The following is a 19,857-nucleotide window of genomic DNA, read 5'->3' as shown; positions in this document are numbered from 1 at the left end:
CGAAATTTATAATTTAATACCTGTATATAGTGAAATGGCTGCTAGAAGGAATTATGAAGATTTTGAGAGATACAATACTCAATTAAGTGACGATACTACTGGTACTACTCGTATGCATAAGCAGGATATTGTGGCCAATGAGACAGCAGGTCGTTCTGGATTTGATCACTTATGGAATTCGACAAGTAAACAATCGAATAAAAAGAATCATCCTGATAATTCAGCATCCAACAATAGGATCAATGGGAAACTTGGAAAAGATGAAAAATCGGATCAAATTCAAAATGCCAGGAGAGCTGATCACAGAAGGTTCGAAATTACATTAATTCGCGAAATTTATAATTTAATAAGAGAAGCTTTGAGTTTAGTCAAAACACTACCGGAGAAGAAGAAAAAGACCCTGGAGGATTTTTCAAATATCATCGAAGAGGATAGCACAAGGTACGGTGCTGATTACCATGAGGATGTTAAGGATGGATTATTAAATTTGTATGTTAACACGAGGATTCTTCATCGGGAAATATTAAAAGATTTCGAATTACGGAATGGGCGTAAGACATTATTAATTTCGAGTTATTATTTACGAAATTTGTTTGACATCTGGAGACGAAGCCAGCCTTCCGAAAATCCACCTGTATATAGTGAAATGGCTGCTAGAAGGAATTATGAAGATTTTAAGAGATACAATACTCAATTAAGTGACGATACTACTGGTACGTTGAACGTTGAGCTTGACAAAAGTGCACATCAAGAGCCGACAAATCGTATGTATAAGCAGGATATTGTGACCAATGAGACAGCAGTTCGTTCTGGATTTGATCACTTATGGAATTCGACAAGGAAACAATCGAACAAAAAAAATCATGCTGATAATTCAACAGTAAATAAAAGTTCAGTAAGTAAAGAGCACAGTAGCCACCGCCGAAACCATAGTAAAGGCGATGCAAAATTCTTGAAGAAACTCGAAAACAATACAAATAATGTATCTGTTACTTATAACAGCAAAACCAGTAAAGGTAATGCCATTACGAAGAATGTTCCGGAGGATGCTAATAATGTCTTCAAAGTTACAACAGAGACGTCGAATAATAAAATTACCAAGGCTGAAGACATAAAGGATAGTAATGGGAAAAATGCATCGTTTTCATCATTGCCCAAGATCGATGGAACTGCCGACGAAAATGAGGATATGAAAAACACTACTACAATGCACATAAAAGATATATCCAATAACGTTATCAAGAATTTAACGATAACCAATGAATTTCTAGTACCACCAAGTCCTACAGTGGCTACAACGAATACCAAACAGAATGCGTCGTTTCTGATTAACAATGAAAGATCCAAAGAGTCCAAAGAGAATAACAAGCAAAATCAATTTGTTATGGATCACATATTAGATGCAGTCGACAAAGTACTTTTAGAGGATTAAATATTTATCCTCACGCTGATAACAGCACTATGCCGAATCAATAAAATTTCGTTTCCCTTCCCATAAGATATGGTATAATAATTTTATCGCAATAAGAATCTCCATCTAACTTGAATATAAAAAATTCAATAAATTTATGACAATCGATTACATTTTTTATATATGCAATAAGATACCTTACAAGCTCGTGCAGTGCCTTAAAATATGGAAAGTGTTTGACGAAATTTCCATGATAATTCAAATTCGTAATATCTCCATACAAAATGTATATAAAAATAATTTGGCAATCGATGTCTCTCGCTACGTGTCCAGGAATCCTTTCACTTTCCACTTCAAAAAACTTGCTCTCGTGTCCTAACTATAGAAATATCATAACGCACGCATAACTAAAGTCCGAGAATCACACAAAAGAAAATAGAGAAATAAGAGGGTCCACGTACGTTTACGATAGCGATGCTGTTAGTACATTAAGTGGATATCCATTTGGATAGATTAATTTCATGACGTAATATAGCAACGTAGGTAAAGATTACATAAGGTGAACACAATTCTACTTACATCGAACCACGTTTCACGATCATATTCAAATCATCGAGAATTTGCACTCCTTTCCCATAGCTTTTTCGAGCGTTCCGAATGACGATAGCATCGTCTGCGGCCATTGTAAGAAGCGCGGAATCTTTCTCTGCTTCTGGTTGATCTGTAAGCATCAAGATTTGCCTTTTCTCAGTAACAACTATTTATATCAATTTTCTATAATTAACGTACAAGACTATTTAAAATCTTCGTTGACTCTCACGTTCACTTTAATTCAAATGACTTTGCAGTTAGAAACACGATGCACGCATTTCGATACAAAATTGCTGGGATTCCCTCATTTTTTGAAAATTCAACCTTGTTTAAAGTCAACCCCATCTCTCTATCTGCGAAAGACACGTGCAAACAAACATTCGATGCTCGGCAACTCTTATGACTTTAAGATAAGATTTATGCTTTCTGTATGCATTCTACTGCCATTGCGGCACTTTATGTTGCAGATGTATCAAGCACTGTTATGTACTGTGTATCCAAAGACATTCAGTGACAGCAAGTCATCATTTTGCGTTCATTACCTGCTTACTCGTTTTTCAAATTTATACCAAATTGACACAATTGTATATATACATGATTAATGTCGAAGTGCATTGAACACGTGTTTAAGATACAGTCGTACCAAAAAGTTACGTTGCCTTGAATTTCAAGCGTGTTAACACTGAACGGTTAGATAGATCGAGAATGAGACTAGGTCGAACGACGTGTATAAAATGCAAGACGAGGCGAATCGAGGGATTCTGTACAATATGGCTGCAGATTATCATGTACAGTGATAAATATTGTATTAATCGATAAAGAAATAGAAACCATTGAATGTAAAGGCGCAGAAAGTTTGGTATATACGACTTTCAGCCGAAAGTCGTGCGTAAAATTGAAATAATAAGCGATCGATAGAAATAATCCAAATGTCGATACAGTAATTTGCTAAAAATTAATGTAATCGGCTTCGTTTTCGTATACGCATTTCTTAGTTTATAAACATCAACGCTGTATTACTCGTATCCACGTGCGAGGAATAACGATTAAAATATGCCGGAATGTAGTATTGGAATTTCGTCTGAATTTTAAGCACGCGATAGTCACTAATTACGTTCTATTACCTACTCGTAGAATTAAGAAGTCGTAAGAGGAAAAATTTCGTTATTAATATATAAGCTGTATCTAGTCGTCCGGCGATTGGCCAAATTTATGGATTTTCCTTTTTTAATATATGTTATCTACTTTATTGGATGTTTTTTGACATGCAATGAATCCTATCCGGATTCATTATATAGTTATACACATACATGACACAGGGACATTTTCAGAGTCTAATTAAAGACAGGCTGTATCACACGATTATATAATTAACTGCATTGTTTAAAAATAATGAAATATCTGGACGAATAATATACAATTATTGCCGAACGGCTAGACACTCCGTAATATTTAATCGTTTAGTCTTACCGTAAAATAGATTGGACTAATTGTTTTTTACTGTACACTGTTGCGACAATATGATTAGAATTAATTACGCTAATCTGTAATGCTGCATTTTATGACACTCTTAATGGTTCGTCAGCAACGTTATTATGGAATTGATGTAACACGTCGACAAGAATGAATAACGTGTAGGTAATTTTATATGGAAATTACATTTCCACTTGTGGATACTACTAATAGAAATAGGTCAAAACCACCTTAGGAATTCTACTGCATCCATTACAGAAACAGGCTTTGTACTTGATTCACCATAACTATACCACCATAGTAAGACTATGGCTAAGTTATACCGTTATAAAGGGAGTCGTATCTATGCCTAAACTGTGTTACACGGTCGGCTGTAGGTACAACAAAAAATGTAACTGTAGGTCAATGTTCTCCAGGTACAGTCCCGTTCACTGGCTCTAGCCAGAGTTCTTGCGGGTGACAGACGAGAAACTGAATTGAATGTAAACTAATTTACATTGTAAAGTTTGCATTTGAAAATTTTTCATTTTCACGTCTCTGGTCTCACTCAATAATCTATAAGTAGGTAGTGTTTAAAAATTATAAAATCAAATTGCACGTGCAATTTTAGTCGTACTCGTCAGTAGTATTGAGATTTTATTTTTAACTATATAATATTATGGATTTTTCCTTAATTTTTTCTTTGACATTGTCTAAGGCCCAATTTTATAAAGATGGTCATATTTTTTTCGTTACATGATTCACAAGCTCAACTGGAAAACTTCAGAATGAAGTGCAAACGTTAAACCCAGGACAAAACTTTCCAGAAAGTATTACGTCTTGTAGCTCCAAACACTTAGCACCGATCCATGAAATAAGTGACATAACTCACAATTTCCTTAACTTCCCACGAACGAATCGTTAAATCGCTATGGTGAACTATACTTAAGTAAATCAGCAGGGATTTTAAAGTGAATTCGATATAGCGATTTCCGCCAGAGCAAGAATTGTGGGAAGGTGAAGAGTTAAAAAAATGTATAATTCCATATAGTTCCACATATATCTCACACTGGAAAATGCACGTACACAAAGCGCAAGTTTCTCATGAAACTAATTGCTGGTTCTTTCGTTCAGCGATAAGCAGCCACGCATTGCTAAGTCGAATCGGCTTGAGCGACACACCAAGTAACTTAAACGTATATTACGATTAAAAAAGTTTTTTTTTTAATAATGCCAATTTGAAAAATATCTTCTTTATCATTCCATTAAATACCTTCGATTTTACTCGATTTACGGAATTTCATCGCGACACTGTTGCTTCCTCTGTTTCCGTTAACCCTGTTCACTGTTCTAGACTGAACTGATGTGACTACTTCAGTATACCCTAGGTAAACTAATACACCGTCCATATACTAGCTGACCATTAATGTCTATTATTCAAAAGTCACATGGGACTTGGCTTGATTCAGCCAGGAAACATGCGACCTGAAAATCGATTCAATCGCTCCAGTTACTCAAATGACAGCGCAAGACTGTTTTATTAGCATGTCAATTAAATACTAAGTATCTTGAACTAGTCCTTTGAATATCACAGGATGAAAAACAAAGTTCAAAGAATTCTTATTATATATATTCTTATATCTATATTACATATTCTTCTTCTCGTGCCAGGCACAATAGCACATCCATATTCTACTAATGGCTTAACCATTTAGATGATGTCATTCTATTTAAGCAACTTGAAAAGTAACCAAGCGATACGAGCAAAGTGACTCTTTTGTTTTATACGTGGATTCCAGTCATTTTTTATGTTGGTTGCTCAGTATCTTTATGCAAGGCCAAATTCTTTGTAACTTTAAGGAAGTAATAAATTTCAAGAAGATTTGTCAATGATGTGGGTCCGTGCGGATTTGTAATTCTGTACTTGCTCCACGAGACACGTAACGTCTCCATGTGTTCAGGAGCGTCCACAATGACTGTTATGAGAAGATATTTAATATTTTTCTTCACCCAAGAGAATTGCTTGGGATATTAAAATTGGTTGAATAGCAAATATAATTATAGGTACAGTCCTATAATGTTAGTATGAAAAACCTGTCTACACGCTATTGTCAATGTTGACAATATTTTAGAATCTTTCCCGTGTCTATACTGCCAGCTTCGAGAGTCTATCCTCTCTCGACGTAAATTTCTCTGCTACATTACTTTCTACAGCTATCTATTTTTCTTGGCTTTTGCTTGCAGCTACTAGACAAGAATTATTGTAGTTACCAATATAAAATGCACGGACTCTAAAAGATGGATAAATAGGATGGATTCTAAATGTGTTAAAATAATTAATGAATTTTTATATCAAGAAAATTATTATTATCACCTGCTATAATATAAACTCTAGTCTATACCTTATGCGCTAAGATCCTCGATAGCTTTTAGCCGCGGGTATAATTCGATCATCGAACTTTTTTTCTATAACTTTGATTTTACGTAATTCTTTCACCGGGTATACGAACGTAGCTAGATGTCTACCTGCTGTGTTATGCTTGACTGTAATCTATTACGAGACAGTTGAATATTTTTTTTAACTCCTTTCCTTCTCTTTCTTCTTTCTTTCGCGGTAACATAATACGAAGGAGCCCCAAATAAGTTCAGGTAGAAAGGGACTCACCGTAGTTAATGATCTTTTTACTTTCCCTCCAAGCCGGAACGTGTGCCTTTCTTTGCGATTCGATGACAGACTTCGAATGAATTTTTGTGGGCCAGCTTGCGCATGCGCAAACACTCACGCAAGCGATTTTAACGTCAATGCCAAATTGACGTACAGTAGACAATCTTTTGTTTCCAATAATAATACGGGAACGATTCCTCAACCGTGAGTAATCCTTTCTTCGATAACACTCAACGTTAACACTCAATACCGAGAAAAAATCAACTGCTCAAAATGAAATTTTCATTCAAAATTTTTAATTTTTTTATGTTTCAAATCAAACGTTGATCTCCTGATTATTAATCATACTAAATCATACAATGTCTCTTTAAAGGTTCATCAATTAGTTTTAAACTCAATAGTGACACTGTTTAATATTTAAAAAATCTTGTTCGTTTACGTTGCCCTTCGAAATAAATAGTCGTCCAGGTATTCTTAAAGTATCAATTAAATTCCTAGTCTTTATAGTTCGTTATAGGTAATGCACGTGCGTCATGATTCACGAAAGACGAAGACGGTTTACAAACGATCGACTATCAGCCATAAATCCCGGGATGGTATCAAGGATACGTGCCATCGCACCGTTTACGAGTTTAAAGCTTGGCCATACCAAGCTTCTCCGTTTCTCCGTCTACCTCTCGCGCTATCGTGTATTCGACTGTTGCTTTTAGTTTGAGATTGAAAAAGTGTTCCTGCTGGTTGCTCCGCAACAGTGGAGGGAGAAAAGGAGTGACATGGTTCTCCTTTCGAAGCCTAAGCGCAAAGTGTGCTCAAGATTATGCACGTGGATAACGGCCTTAAGGTTGCCATATGGGTAAATGGAGGCACGTAGCTGAACTGTTTATTCTGAGAAAGTTAAATACGAGAAATATTTACTCTGCGCCTGAATCTTAGCAACCGTTCATACTTTTCGCTGTGTATGCTGTTCGATCATTGTATAACGAGGTATTAGGATTTTCTGAAGTTTTTAGAATTATTAAAATTAATATTTTTTATTCTTGTACAAGGATATTTTGTTGAATTGCAACAACAAGTTTATGGCTGAGACGCAATCATTTCGGCTGAACACCTATGGTCTACAACCCGTCATACACCTTTCGATTGGTAAATCAAAGACAGCGGTGCAATTGCTTTGAGCACCAATGGTAATATTTGAATAGGTAACTGTATGTACAAGCTGGAATTAAAAAATAAGTCGCAGGATGGCAGCACTTACCGGTGGCATCATTTTCGGTACCTGCTTAACGTTCAGTCGGTAACTCGATTTGCGACTGTCCGCAACACGCAGGCTCATGTGACACTATTTTGCCTCTAACTGTAAGTTGCTCCATTTATTTATCCTCAGCCGGCATTAATATTTAATCAATGATTCTTTATATAGATTGCGCTCATAATACTGGAGGATTAACAGTTTGTTATGTTTTATTCACAGAACGCACATAAAGTATTAATTAAAACTTAAACCATCTTGGAATATTATAGCTCGATCAGAAAAGTAGTTCCCTTAAATTTATATTTCCTTTATAAATAACAAGGACTACCAATCGTTTTCTCTATCCTGCAACTGTCATTCTCGAGGTGCTGTTTTAATCCGTGCCATTAGCTTCAATTTTCCCTTTATCAAATTAAAAAAAAACGGTTTTCGAAATTATGACAAACACTCACAATACTCAAAATGTAACTATATTACATAATGTCCGTCAATCCAAAGACATAACCTGTTTTTCTATAGGGTTTTTTGTATTATACAAAAAAAAAATGTGAATAAGTACGCGAAGAAAAAAAAATGTCCAAAGGTCACTAAAACTTCCGATACTTTTCTAGGACTATTGTCTTGATATATTCTGATTTTTCATAATTCCCAAATAACATAATTTATCGAATTTCCATAATGTTGTCCACGCATTGCCACTAAAACATAACATAACGAAACTGGTTTATAGACTCTGGTTAACCTTGTCGCTGATTGGAATCGTGTCAATGTCGTCTTTAACCAGACGTTGGGTATGCAGTATTATTGCAAACGCGTGAAAATGATACTTCCCATTAGATTCATTAAAATCGAATAATTCATCTATTAACACAACATATTTAACTCAACCATTCCCTCTTTCACGCAATAACAGAAGGTCAAAGTCATCATATACCTATACGCAAGGATGCAGTCTTTCTGCAAGTGACTATCGGTATTTCTATTCGTAAACCTGTTTAACAAAACGAGCAGTTCAAACGTTTAGGATGATCCCGAGGCAGTACAACGGCCATCTTTGAACTCTTGTGGCGAAAGCAAATAAAAATTGCAGTCGTGTCGTGAAAAAGACAGTAGGAATTTTTCAAAGTCTTTTCATTGCCGAAATATTATTTTTGCATTCTTTATAATTATTTGTAAATGCTATTGCAATAATTAACTACAGTATTTCGACTGTTATTATTATTACTAAAACCAAACTGTCGGACAGATGGAAAATGGTGCAGACACAAAAAAGAATCATTGCAAGGATGCGACCATAGAATCTTCGAGCAAAGATCACACGTTTGTTAAAGAGTCTTGGGTGCGAAGTTTAGTTTGAAGAAGTTGCTATTCACGTTGTAAATCCGGTTTCTCGTCTCGTGTAGCTCTGTGACGTCAGAAGATGTATCTGTATGCTGTCGCAAAAATCAAAGCAAAGGTAAATTCTGTTTATCAATTTTTCGCTGTCTCCCTTTTTTTTCCTATGACCATTATGCTATAGTTTAAGGCGACCGTGTGATTTGCATTGCTATTCTTGTGTATGCTGTCGCAAAAATCAAAGCAAAGGTAAATTCTGTTTATCAATTTTTCGCTGTCTCCCTTTTTTTTCCTATGACCATTATGCTATAGTTTAAGGCGACCGTGTGATTTGCATTGCTATTCTTGATCCGTTAATTATCAATTACGGTGATAGGATATCATTTTTTTTTTTTTTTATATCACGTACTAAAATCTTCGTGGACGAACGTAAAATATGTAATAATACATATTCATTACCGATAGATGATTATTCCCGCTTTCGAGAACGTCATCGTCATCCAATTGCTTACGCGAATATTTCTCATGTCTTCTTAGTAATGTCTCGTACTGTTTATCAAGGATTCTATCTCGTATCCACATCTTTTGAGATTTTAGTAAAATAGCAAGGTACGACAAGAATGATTTATTCGATGTTCTCTTGCGCAGTACTTACTGTATATAATATTTAATTTTAAGCCGTAAGACAATGTCGGGTGGGCATCTTTGATTATTTGAATTTATCGAATAGTTATTAGACTGAATGCATCTTTGAAAGTGCAGCAAAGAACTATGCAGCTGCCGCATAGCATATTACGTTAGAAACGTATGAAAAAATTCGCATTGAACTTACTTGTACGTATTGTTGGAATACTTGATAGATATTTATGCGGATCACGTGGGGATGCATCTGTAACAGCAGCGTCAAGGATCAAAATGCACTCTGACGATGCACATGCATAACTATGCCTGGATAGTCGGTTTTCTTTATCGTGGAAATGTTTACGGTCATTGTTGAGAAATATTGTTGTCAACATTATTTTTCCCGAACTCTGTGGTGCTGCTTTTCGAGAACACTAACTTCACGACTGACCAAGTCGTTGGGGCTTTGGGATGCACGCGATGCAATTAAATTGCAATAACTGCAGTTTCTGGAAATGTGGGTCAGCAAGTGAAAATTTGACGAGGCGGCAATTTTAGTGAACGAATTCATTTAATTTATTGGTATCAGACTCTTTTTTTAAATCCAATAACAAATCAATTTATTTATATAGCAACATAAAAACCATATCTCGGTCCATTCATGCGTCTCCTTGATAGTTAGGAATAATTATATCCATAAAGCACAAAAGTCAATTGTAAACGGTATGACGTCTACAGGTTGATTATGTTAATGGATATTGATCTCCAATTTAATATTAAAACGACGCACACAAGACACGTCTATTGCGGTCATTCTAGACGTCAAGGATATCTTCCTTTTTTTCTCCTAAGGTTCCATCCTTACTTTTACTGTGATTAATAATCATTCACTTTTCGTATCTGCACAGTTCCTGGATTTCGATTATCGAGGATTTATTCTTTGGTATCCTAATAAACACGTAAAGTTCATATCTTGTACCGTTTCACCTCCTTCGTCAACCGTTCAGATTCTGATATATAATAATATTACACAGACAGACGGCATAGTATGCAAGTAATTTATATAGTATATTTATAATAAATTTAATGATATAAATCAAAGGCCGAGATCTGGTATATCCACATTTAGTCTAGATTTCTTAATTTCATTATTACGATGGGTGCGCTTGGCGGCGAAAGTCATTCGGAAATTGTCAAGGTTGCAACATTCTACCTTTCCGGAGGCGCTACAATCGACGAATATATGCATTTTCTACAAACAGACGATACAGTCTGGACTTTGGTAGTACAGGAGTCACCAGGGTGTACGATTTGTCAGTGTCATCCGTTCCTGTGAACGGATCTGTTCGATGTCAAAGTTCACATGTAAAAAAATCGTCATCTTGGACTCGCATGATATTCTTTAAGGAGAGTGAAGAACTTGTCACCTGAAATTTGCAGTTTCTTCGTGAAATAATTATCTCACTCACGGTGAGTTCCTTACACGATTTATTATTATTCGAGGACAGATCACTATCCTTGACTTAGGTACGAAGCGCGCGAGCGACAAGCGTTAGAGTCATTTAGCAGCCTGTTAACGGACGCCATTTCCATTTGACGTCTGCATAATATTGGACGACGTATTCAAGGGTCGTACGAGCAAAATCTATGTTCTTTTTAACGGTAATACAAAGAAATTACATGGCAAGTTATTACGCACCTGTTGTATCTAGTGTAGAAGACAGTTTAAAGCTGCAGGAGAAATAAGATTTATGACCTATACCGGTTTGCATGTAACGTCAGAAATGCGATGACTCATTTATTACGACGATTTGAGAAAAATCCTAATTTGGTTTTTTGTTTACGACAATCGCTACCGCTATTTTCATATATCAACTCGGCTTTTTATATCTGATTCTAAATTTTAACTTCCTTATGTAGTCGGTCGTGTCATTGACGGTGAAATTGCTGCAAGAGGATATGCATTTAGCAACTGCCACGCATCGAGAAGCGCAAGCTTTGTCTTGTATCTACGTAGAGAGAATGTTGTATGTTCCTTTTCTTTCGAAACTTCGATTTCACGTCTTGTTTTCACAACGCGAGCAAAATTTACTCATCCACGTGTAAAAAAGTTTTGTATCAGACTGTCTTCGTTGCTTCGGACCCGCGAGACTCTGATGTTTGGCTGCTTTGGAGAAAGAAAAATTTTGATAAAATTTTACATACGTTTACTTTGTCCAGACGGACTTTTCTATCGTTTGAATTTTTCCACTGGAATGGATAACTCTTCGAAGAAATCCGAGGAACCTGATATCGATGATTTTTTAACGAGGAACCAGACTGTCATTTTCTATTGGAAGCACATTCGGTGGGTATCGATAACGTGATAGTGACAATTAAGTTTTTTTCTTGTGCAATACGCGACAATCTTACTTCGTTTTTGTGACTTTTACGAAAAATTGAGACTTCCGTAATCTTTTGACAAAGTTCAAGGCGACTTTCACTCTAAGTAGTAGACGTTACGAGAATGTGCAGATTCTCGGGCGAAAGGCTGTTGTCTGGGAAAATGTTGGAAAATTCAAATAAACTACGTTTAAACTCGTTATATTTGTCATAGCTTGTATTTTAACCGGGTTTTTTACACTTGTTATACAGGTTTAATATGAATTTTTATGACTTTCTAGAAAACAGATATATATACATATATGTGTATATCCGCATTATTTTTTCATCTTCTCTAATCGACACTTTCAAGCTGATTCGATCAAACGAATCCTTGATTCACTCGTTACAATTTAGGGAACAAAATTTGGTACTAAAAGTGTATAAGATTATTATCTTTTTTTTTTTCATAACCTGACTTCGTCATGATAATTCAATATCGGTTCTAACATAACCTGAGCTCATTCGGGACTTTCCACCCTTGTTTAACGACTAAGAATTTCCGTTGGCTTCGCTTCGTTCTTTTTCATGAAATTTATCCCCACTCGATGTAACGTCTGGACATTCCCACTTTGGTACGCGGCATCGATGTTGCACAAGCCTTTGATTCTCCGTCGTGGCTAGCAAGTCAGTTGCCGGTGGGTTCGGAAACGAGCCACTCTCGTTGCGTGTCCGGGTACCAGTCCCTTTTGATTTCGCGAGCTTCTTCGATGACAGCGTAATCGCGTTTTGCATTAAAGGATCTGTCGATGATTCAAAAGGATCTTTATGTATCGTGACGAAATACAAAAAAGTGCATCCAATTGATAACTGGACAGCGTGTGATTTCATAGAACCGATTGAAGGTTTGTTAAGAAAAATAATAATCAATTGACTCGATCAAAGTATCCTTAGTCCATCGTAACTCTTTTGTTCATTGATTTCCTATCGATTGATTCACGCGTAAGACACCTGCACAAGGGTGGTTCGAACATTAGTTCCATATCGAATGATTGAAACTCATTTAAGGATAAGCGTGTAATTTAATTGTGTGATCAATTAATCAAGTGTTTCTGGAACTTTTTTATACAATTCCTAATCAGGGGTATAGAACTCTGGGATTTGTCGAGTTTTCTTTTAATTTACATTCAATGCGTCAGACGTCTGATGTCATTGTACTTTTTACCTATTTATATGTAGCTGTCATATGCTTAGTATCCCGGGGATTTACCTCTTTTCTAATTTTTACGTACGTGTCGTAAACTATATCAGCTGATCTTTAGGATGATCCCAGTTGTCTACTGGTTACTGTAAAAAAACGTTCGATAATCGCGTTCATGGTGGACTTACTATGTTTTCAATAAAAAAGCGGAGATTCTTTATTAAAAACGAATATAATTTTTTTCGGAATCCATTCACTCTAATCGATTATGGGTTTTGAGGAAGGCTGCGTAATCGATCTTCGATGATCTTTTTCAATGTTCCCTTTCACGTGGTCAGTGTTTTGTTGATGCGACTCGGTTCGCGATTTTGCTGCATTCGATACGGCAGCTTTTTGGTTGATCATTTATCCGGTAATTAGGAAGAAATTATTGTTAGGTACGCTGTTATTTTTCTCTATACAACTTAAACACGATTATAGAACCTGTATCGAATTATTATTCGTGTACTTTGTTATCGATTTCGAAATCGATGAAAATTCGCTGAAATTTACATACGATCTTATTCCAATTAACCAATTCGTCGGAATTCGATTGCAACACGTTTTTCATATTTGACTTTATTCTGTCTGTGTGTATATACATATATATATATATATATTGTTGAGGACTTTGCCAACTTACTTTAATGTGACCGACGTTAAATTCACGTAAGAAACAGGTTACGAGTTTCCAAAGAAATTCGTATATGTAATGTAGAAAATTTAATCACCGTTGATTTGTTTTAAAGAATTATACCGTTTAATGATGGTATATCCATATGTAAATTGTTTAAAATCAGTTAACGTCAAAGAGACGTGACTTTCAGTCTCGTACGAAAACAGACTAATTACGGGATATATAAAAAACGAGGATAAAAAATACTACTGTTATTTTTAAAAATTTGAAATCTAGACAAACACTTCACAATTATACATCGTTTGGAAAGTTTCATGTCTCAAGAGCCCTTTGCGCTATCGACCAGATTGCAGTATGTTAAAATTTGAAATTTCAAAATTATCGTTAGCTAAGACATGCGAAGCTTTGAAATTTTCGTAGGTCATTATCACTGAGTGAAACTGAATAATTGGTTATGTAATGTAGACTTTTCAAAACGATGACCTTCAATATCTTTCCTCGATTCCTTCGAAACATTCCTCCGTATGTTTGAAATTATGAAATTTCTATGAATAATTTTAGTATAAGGATACGCGACATTGGCCACGTCTGAATCGCAAAGTATCTATGAAAGTGTCTGGTAAATTCATCTAGTGACAAAAGTGGCGTCATTCTCTGAACTACAGAATGGGAAGGTTGTTCGACAATTTTCTTCGAAATTTGCCCAATATTTTGTCGCGCTAATGAGTACGTCGGTTTTCGTATGTACACGGACATATTTATGATTTTAACGGCTAAAATATATATTGCTAGATGTAACCACGTCTATCCTACAAATGACTCCACACACACACACTGTGTGCTATTTAATAAGATTGGTCGATCCAGCTGGACTAGGTGAGAGTCCGCTAAGCCGTTACGTCATTTATGAATTACAAAGTGGCTACAGGGAATGACCATTCGCTTTATGCTGAGCCAAATGTCTTGACTCTCTAGGTACTTTAGAATTGCTACTAAATTTAATAATATTTCCAAAATGACAATTTGCACTTATACAATATTCGAGATTTACGTACAGTTTTGATAATTCAGTTTATTTGGTGGTTATTCACAACGCTAATATACATTCAGGTTAAATAATTTACATTATCAGCCTAATCTTGTACTATTTCGGAGAAATTCTACTTTCGAATTCAATTTTCCGAGACGCAGCGTGAATCTGCAGTTATCGGCTGCCGGTACACGCGACTGGTGAAACCTGAATTACTTCGCATACTTTTCCCCGACGAAGTCACAGACATAACACGAAGACATAACAGTAGCCCGTTGCGACATTCAGTGCGTTGTACTGTCTTCAATCACAGCATCACGTTTAATGATATTTCAAAAGTTTGGTATACGTGCGCAAAAAGGGAAAACTATAGTAAAAAAAATGGTCACAATATTACTAAAGAATTATAAATCCTGTAATACGTGTATAAATTGAATTAATTCGTGATATAAATAAATCTTCTTTTTGACTCTATCGATAAATTTTCACGTATGATTACGAAAATATAAATTAAGGTATATTTTATTGTCATTTTTTTTTCTATATTTACATCAAGTGCATAGACAAAATGGAGGCTGCCAGTGGGACCACACCAGCATCGGTTGCGTCATTGGAACTAAAAACAAGAAGAGCTCAATTTCAACCTCAAACCTCGACTGTTGCTACAAGACGGAGACAAGCAGTTTGCGTCCGGAGGGCTTTCAAAAAATATGGTCCCAAGAGCAATCCAAACATTATTCTTGATGGACTTAATATGACTGTACCAAAGGGTACAATGTGAGTGACGTATCAATAGTTACTTTCGTATTGACGATTCCCACTTCTTGACGTAATACCTAACTGGTAGAATGTTATTCAGCCTTGCCTATATTCTTGTAAGAAAGATATCACTGCAAAACCGGAAGTCGACATGTTACACATGCTATACTAGAAAATGTTGCATGAAGCTAGATTGGCATTTTTTTATATAACATTATTATTTTCAGGATTACTTATATCCTTCATGCGAACGAAAATAATTCTTCTTTACCGATTAAACTTTTACCCACGAACCTTCACATTTATGACGTACGAAGGAACTTAAATTCAAAGTTCCTCGAGCATTAACATTAATGAATTCGTTAATTTTCGATGTACGCGAAGATATAAATCTTTTCGAAGTGTCCGAATAAACACGTCATTAAGATTCCAACTTTCTGATTCTTCACTATTTATATAAACAACAGCTGAATATTTTTTTTGTGCGCACGACACAAAATTCGTACATTCGAAACTTGAGAAATTTTGATTATCTTAGAGAATAATGTGCATTTGCTATTTCGAAATTTTTTACCTATTTCTGTTATGAAATTTTTTTATAATGTTTCCTTTTATGCTATTTATAAATTTGGTAGATTTATAGGGAATGAGGATTTATTACCTTTCACTCCATTTGATTATAATAATGATTAATTCTTTGCACAGTTACGGGCTGCTGGGTGCTAGCGGTTGCGGAAAGACGACGTTGCTCTCTTGCATTGTGGGACGAAGACGCTTAAATTCGGGTGAAATTTGGGTTTTGGGGGGTCGGCCTGGATCGAAGGGATCTGGTGTACCTGGACCACGAGTGGGTTACATGCCGCAAGAAATTGCCTTATACGGAGAATTCTCTATACGAGAAACGTTTCTTTTCTTTGGGTGGTGCGCTGGTATGACTACGAGCGAGATTGATGAAAGATTGGAATTTTTGTTGAAGGTAATTTTCATTTTTATTCAATTTTTGGTATTCGTTAATACTTGTTAGTATGACTGTATTGACTATTAAAAATATTACAGTTATTGCAATTGCCGTCTGAGAATCGATTTGTCAAAAATCTTTCGGGTGGTCAGCAGAGAAGAGTTTCATTTGCTTCAGCTTTATTGGCAGATCCTGAATTATTGATTCTCGACGAACCCACCGTGGGGGTTGATCCTGTTCTTCGTCAGAGCATCTGGGATCATTTGGTAAACATAACCAAAGATGGAAATAAAACCATCATTATCACTACGCATTATATTGAAGAAACCAGACAGGCTGGTATCATTGGACTCATGAGGAGTGGTAAATTCCTTGCTGAGGAATCGCCTACGAAATTGATGGCACTTCATGGGTTGGACACGTTGGAGGAAGTTTTCTTGAAACTGAGTAAACGACAGAATATGGGACTTAGACGGAGAAGTAGTATCCTCAGTAGTGTCACTGGAGTACCACCGGAAGTTGTAAGAGAATAATCTTATCTCATTGTCTTATTATTTCTTTGAGCTCAAACATTGAATTAGAATGTCAATTCTGTCTTTTATTTAGGACATCGACGACGAGATGAGTGGAGAATTTGGTGACAACGTTAGCATCTCTAGCCGTAGAAGAAGCGTAGCTGTTACGGACGACGAGCATGTAATTATTCATTGCATAGAATAGGTTTAAGAAATACTTTTGATCTCGGAATATTAATCAATTTGTATAAATAAACAGGTGCCTGAGTTGCCACCCGAAGAGAAAGGCGGCAATTCGACATTCAAAATGATGGATCCGCAACATATGAAAGCGTTGATATGGAAAAATTTCTTGTGGATGTGGAGAAACGTTGGGTATGCTTGACTGATTTTTTTTTCAATTAAAAATTCAGTTTTTTATTTACCTTCATAACAATCGGAGGATCTTGCTTATCGTTTGGACTTTTTCCAGCATAATGGCGTTCATTATCGGTTTACCAGTAGTGCAGATCATACTCTTCTGCTTGTCTATTGGCAAAGATCCTGTTGGATTGAAATTGGCGATTGTTAATAATGAATTAAATAACAGCATGGAACACTGCGTGCCTACCGTCGGTTGTGACACTTCGAGATTAAGTTGTCGTTTTTTGAAACATCTTGAAAAAAGGACTGTGGTGTTTTTGCCTTACGACACGGCGGAAGAAGCGAAATATGCTGTAACGAGAGGCTGGGCTTGGGGCGCCATTAATTTTCCAGCAAATTATTCAGATTCTCTCATGGAGAGAATTGAACTGGGCAAAGACGTCGACGATTATAGTTTACTGTACTCTGATATGAATGTTTCTATGGATATGTCCAGTGAGTCTTTTATATACTGTCCATCTTCTTTTTGTCTCTCTTGGTATTCCTTTACGTCTCGTTAATTTCTTGTTACAGATCAACAAATTGGCCAATTGCTTCAACGTGATTTATTGTACTCTTACCAGGATTTTGCACGGGAGGTTATTGTGGCCTGTAACTATAGTTCAAAATTAGCAAGCCTTCCACTTGATGTAACTATCTTCAATGAAGTACCTAATGATCTTCCAATTGTCTTGTTTTACTGAGTAATGTGTTTTCTTTCTTGTAGTTCAAAACACCGATTTATGGAACGGAACAACCTAATTTCACGGACTTTGCTGCTCCGGGAATTATCCTTACGTAAGCAATCATTTGCCTGTGGCGAATTTTTTGATAAATAGAATTGATTATGTATAGTTGAGTATCAAGTGCTATGGATTTATTGTTGCATGCCAATTGTTACAGAATTATTTTCTTCCTCTCTGTGGCATTGACGTCCGGTGCTATGTTGCTTGAAAGAAACGAAGGTCTCTTAGAGAGAAGTTTGGTATCAGGTGAGTAATGATGATACACGCAAATTATAGCAGCAATCTAAATACAGAAAAAGAAAAAAACAAATTTTAATCCATCTTTTCCACCAATGAATTTCAGGCATAACTGGAACTGAAATCTTGTTCGGTCAAGTCGTTACACAGTTTGTAGTAATGATTGGTCAAACCGTAATGGTCCTGATATTTGCATTTGCTGTATTCAAAATAACTTGCGAAGGTGACATAGGATGGGTTACAACATTAACAATTCTAACAGGATTGTGTGGCATGTGTTTTGGTAAGCAAATACAGTTTCTTATCGAGTAGTCATAAGAGGTTTAGTTGAATTTAAGGAAAGAAATTGTTTTGTTCAGGATTCGTCGTGGCCTGTTCCTGCGAGAACGAAAGGAGTGCTACATACATGGCAATGGGTTCCTTCTTACCAATTGTTATGCTCTGTGGAATTATTTGGCCAGTTGAAGGAATGCATCCTGTTGTACGATATATTAGCTTTGTTTTACCACTGACAAAAAGCACAGAATCCATCAGGGCAATGCTTGCCAGAGGATGGTCTATAACGGAACCAGCTGTATATAACGGATTCATTGCCACGTTTATTTGGATCATTGTGTTCCAGACTATTGCAATTTTATTGCTTAAATTTAAGAAGGGATAACGAGATTTTCATCTCAGAATATATGGAGTAGAATTTTATGAATCAAAAGGTTGTGGCCATTTTGGGAGGTTTGATTGTACGCGAATAATTATTTTTAACTTGATTTTGTTCTCGTCGATAAACTTCACAAATGGCATTTGCACAGCTTGTCCCTTAGGATGCTACGTTACGCGGGACAATTATGAAACTATTTTTTAATCGGTTACTTTTTTCCTGCGCTAAGCGTCGTCTGCAATTTTATTGGATTCTATTGTTCTTGAATGTTTTAAATGTTTGGCGGATACTGTACGAAATTTAATTGACTCTTTGATTACTTTTTCCCGTGGATATTGCGGATAATAATCTACGTTCTAATGTTGATTCTTTCATTTGATACATATCGTAATTTCATTCGGAAGAATGTGGTTATTTATTTTTTTTAACTTTTTACAAAAATGAGGGAAACATCTCTGGACGAAGAAGAAGAAACTAAAGGCAATACCGATGAAATAAATATTTGTACGGTGTTTATTATATGAAATAAGAAGGTTCAATGTTAATAGAGTTGTCAAGGTTTAACTTGATAGTCTGAATATTGAAAATTGATCAAACTTTTTACCTAAATATATTTTATTTTAAAATTCCTTAAGCAAATCCCAGAAATATTATTTAATGAAGGATGAATCCTGAGATGAGTAGAGAGATTGCCAATGAGCCTATATTCATTAGAGATGAGTAGGGAGATGCACAACGCTACGGTTTTAGGCGATACCAAAAGCATGGCGCTGACACGTAGTGGCGAGTCTGGAAGTAGCATTATGTGATCATCGCCTCCGTCGATAATGCGAATCTCGTCGTAGCCCAGCTAAACGTGAACACGAACGCGTAGCTTGACAAGCAGAAGTTCGCTGCAACCATTAGAACGAAACCGGAAACTATAGAACTTCTTAAGAACTATTGAAAAAGCCTACACTTAAAACATTTTTAAGAAAGTGTAGTGCTAAT

General features: G+C 35.9%; 3 protein-coding genes across 6 annotated transcripts in view; 2 read left to right on the top strand and 1 right to left on the bottom strand.

The window, feature by feature from the left end:
* The window catches only part of LOC107274605, a 2,460-nt gene extending 881 nt beyond the window's left edge, over window positions 1-1,579 (top strand). The window contains exon 2 of the mRNA XM_015753869.2: window positions 150-1,579. Coding sequence (XP_015609355.2) covers window positions 150-1,432 — 1,283 coding nt within the window. The 3' untranslated portion in view covers window positions 1,433-1,579. The remainder of the gene's footprint in view (window positions 1-149) is intronic.
* Window positions 1,580-1,730: 151 nt separating this feature from the next.
* On the bottom strand, window positions 1,731-9,841 carry LOC107274606. 3 transcript variants are annotated; one of them, XM_025091843.1, is made up of 3 exons: window positions 5,105-6,097; window positions 4,728-4,847; window positions 1,731-2,132 (listed from the first exon to the last, which is right to left on the bottom strand). In XM_025091843.1, the coding sequence occupies exons 1-3, from the start codon at window positions 5,163-5,165 to the stop codon at window positions 1,987-1,989; spliced, it is 327 nt and encodes a 108-aa protein (XP_024947611.1). In that variant the 5' UTR covers window positions 5,166-6,097; the 3' UTR covers window positions 1,731-1,986. The 3 variants fall into 3 exon arrangements, 2 of the variants coding, with proteins under 2 accessions (XP_024947611.1, XP_015609356.1); XR_001539499.2 differs by lacking the exons at window positions 4,728-4,847; window positions 5,105-6,097 and adding an exon at window positions 6,120-7,092; XM_015753870.2 differs by lacking the exons at window positions 4,728-4,847; window positions 5,105-6,097 and adding an exon at window positions 9,539-9,841.
* Window positions 9,842-12,334: 2,493 nt separating this feature from the next.
* On the top strand, window positions 12,335-19,496 carry LOC107274604 (ABC transporter G family member 23). 2 transcript variants are annotated; one of them, XM_025091842.1, is made up of 12 exons: window positions 12,335-12,593; window positions 15,152-15,372; window positions 16,060-16,330; window positions 16,411-16,833; window positions 16,919-17,008; window positions 17,087-17,202; window positions 17,300-17,685; window positions 17,764-17,879; window positions 17,957-18,027; window positions 18,133-18,221; window positions 18,319-18,495; window positions 18,556-19,496. In XM_025091842.1, the coding sequence occupies exons 2-12, from the start codon at window positions 15,164-15,166 to the stop codon at window positions 18,675-18,677; spliced, it is 2,070 nt and encodes a 689-aa protein (XP_024947610.1). In that variant the 5' UTR covers window positions 12,335-12,593; window positions 15,152-15,163; the 3' UTR covers window positions 18,678-19,496. The 2 variants fall into 2 exon arrangements, with proteins under 2 accessions (XP_024947610.1, XP_015609354.1); XM_015753868.1 differs by having other exon boundaries at window positions 12,336-12,593; window positions 18,572-19,496.
* The last annotated feature ends 361 nt before the right edge of the window (window positions 19,497-19,857 follow it).

Source organism: Cephus cinctus, unplaced genomic scaffold (genome assembly GCF_000341935.2).
Source record: "Cephus cinctus unplaced genomic scaffold, Ccin1 Ccin1_scaffold3440, whole genome shotgun sequence".
In the NCBI taxonomy this organism is placed as follows: domain Eukaryota; kingdom Metazoa; phylum Arthropoda; class Insecta; order Hymenoptera; family Cephidae; genus Cephus; species Cephus cinctus.
Note: the sequence above shows the minus strand (reverse complement) of the source record. Positions and strands in the feature narration are given on the sequence as shown.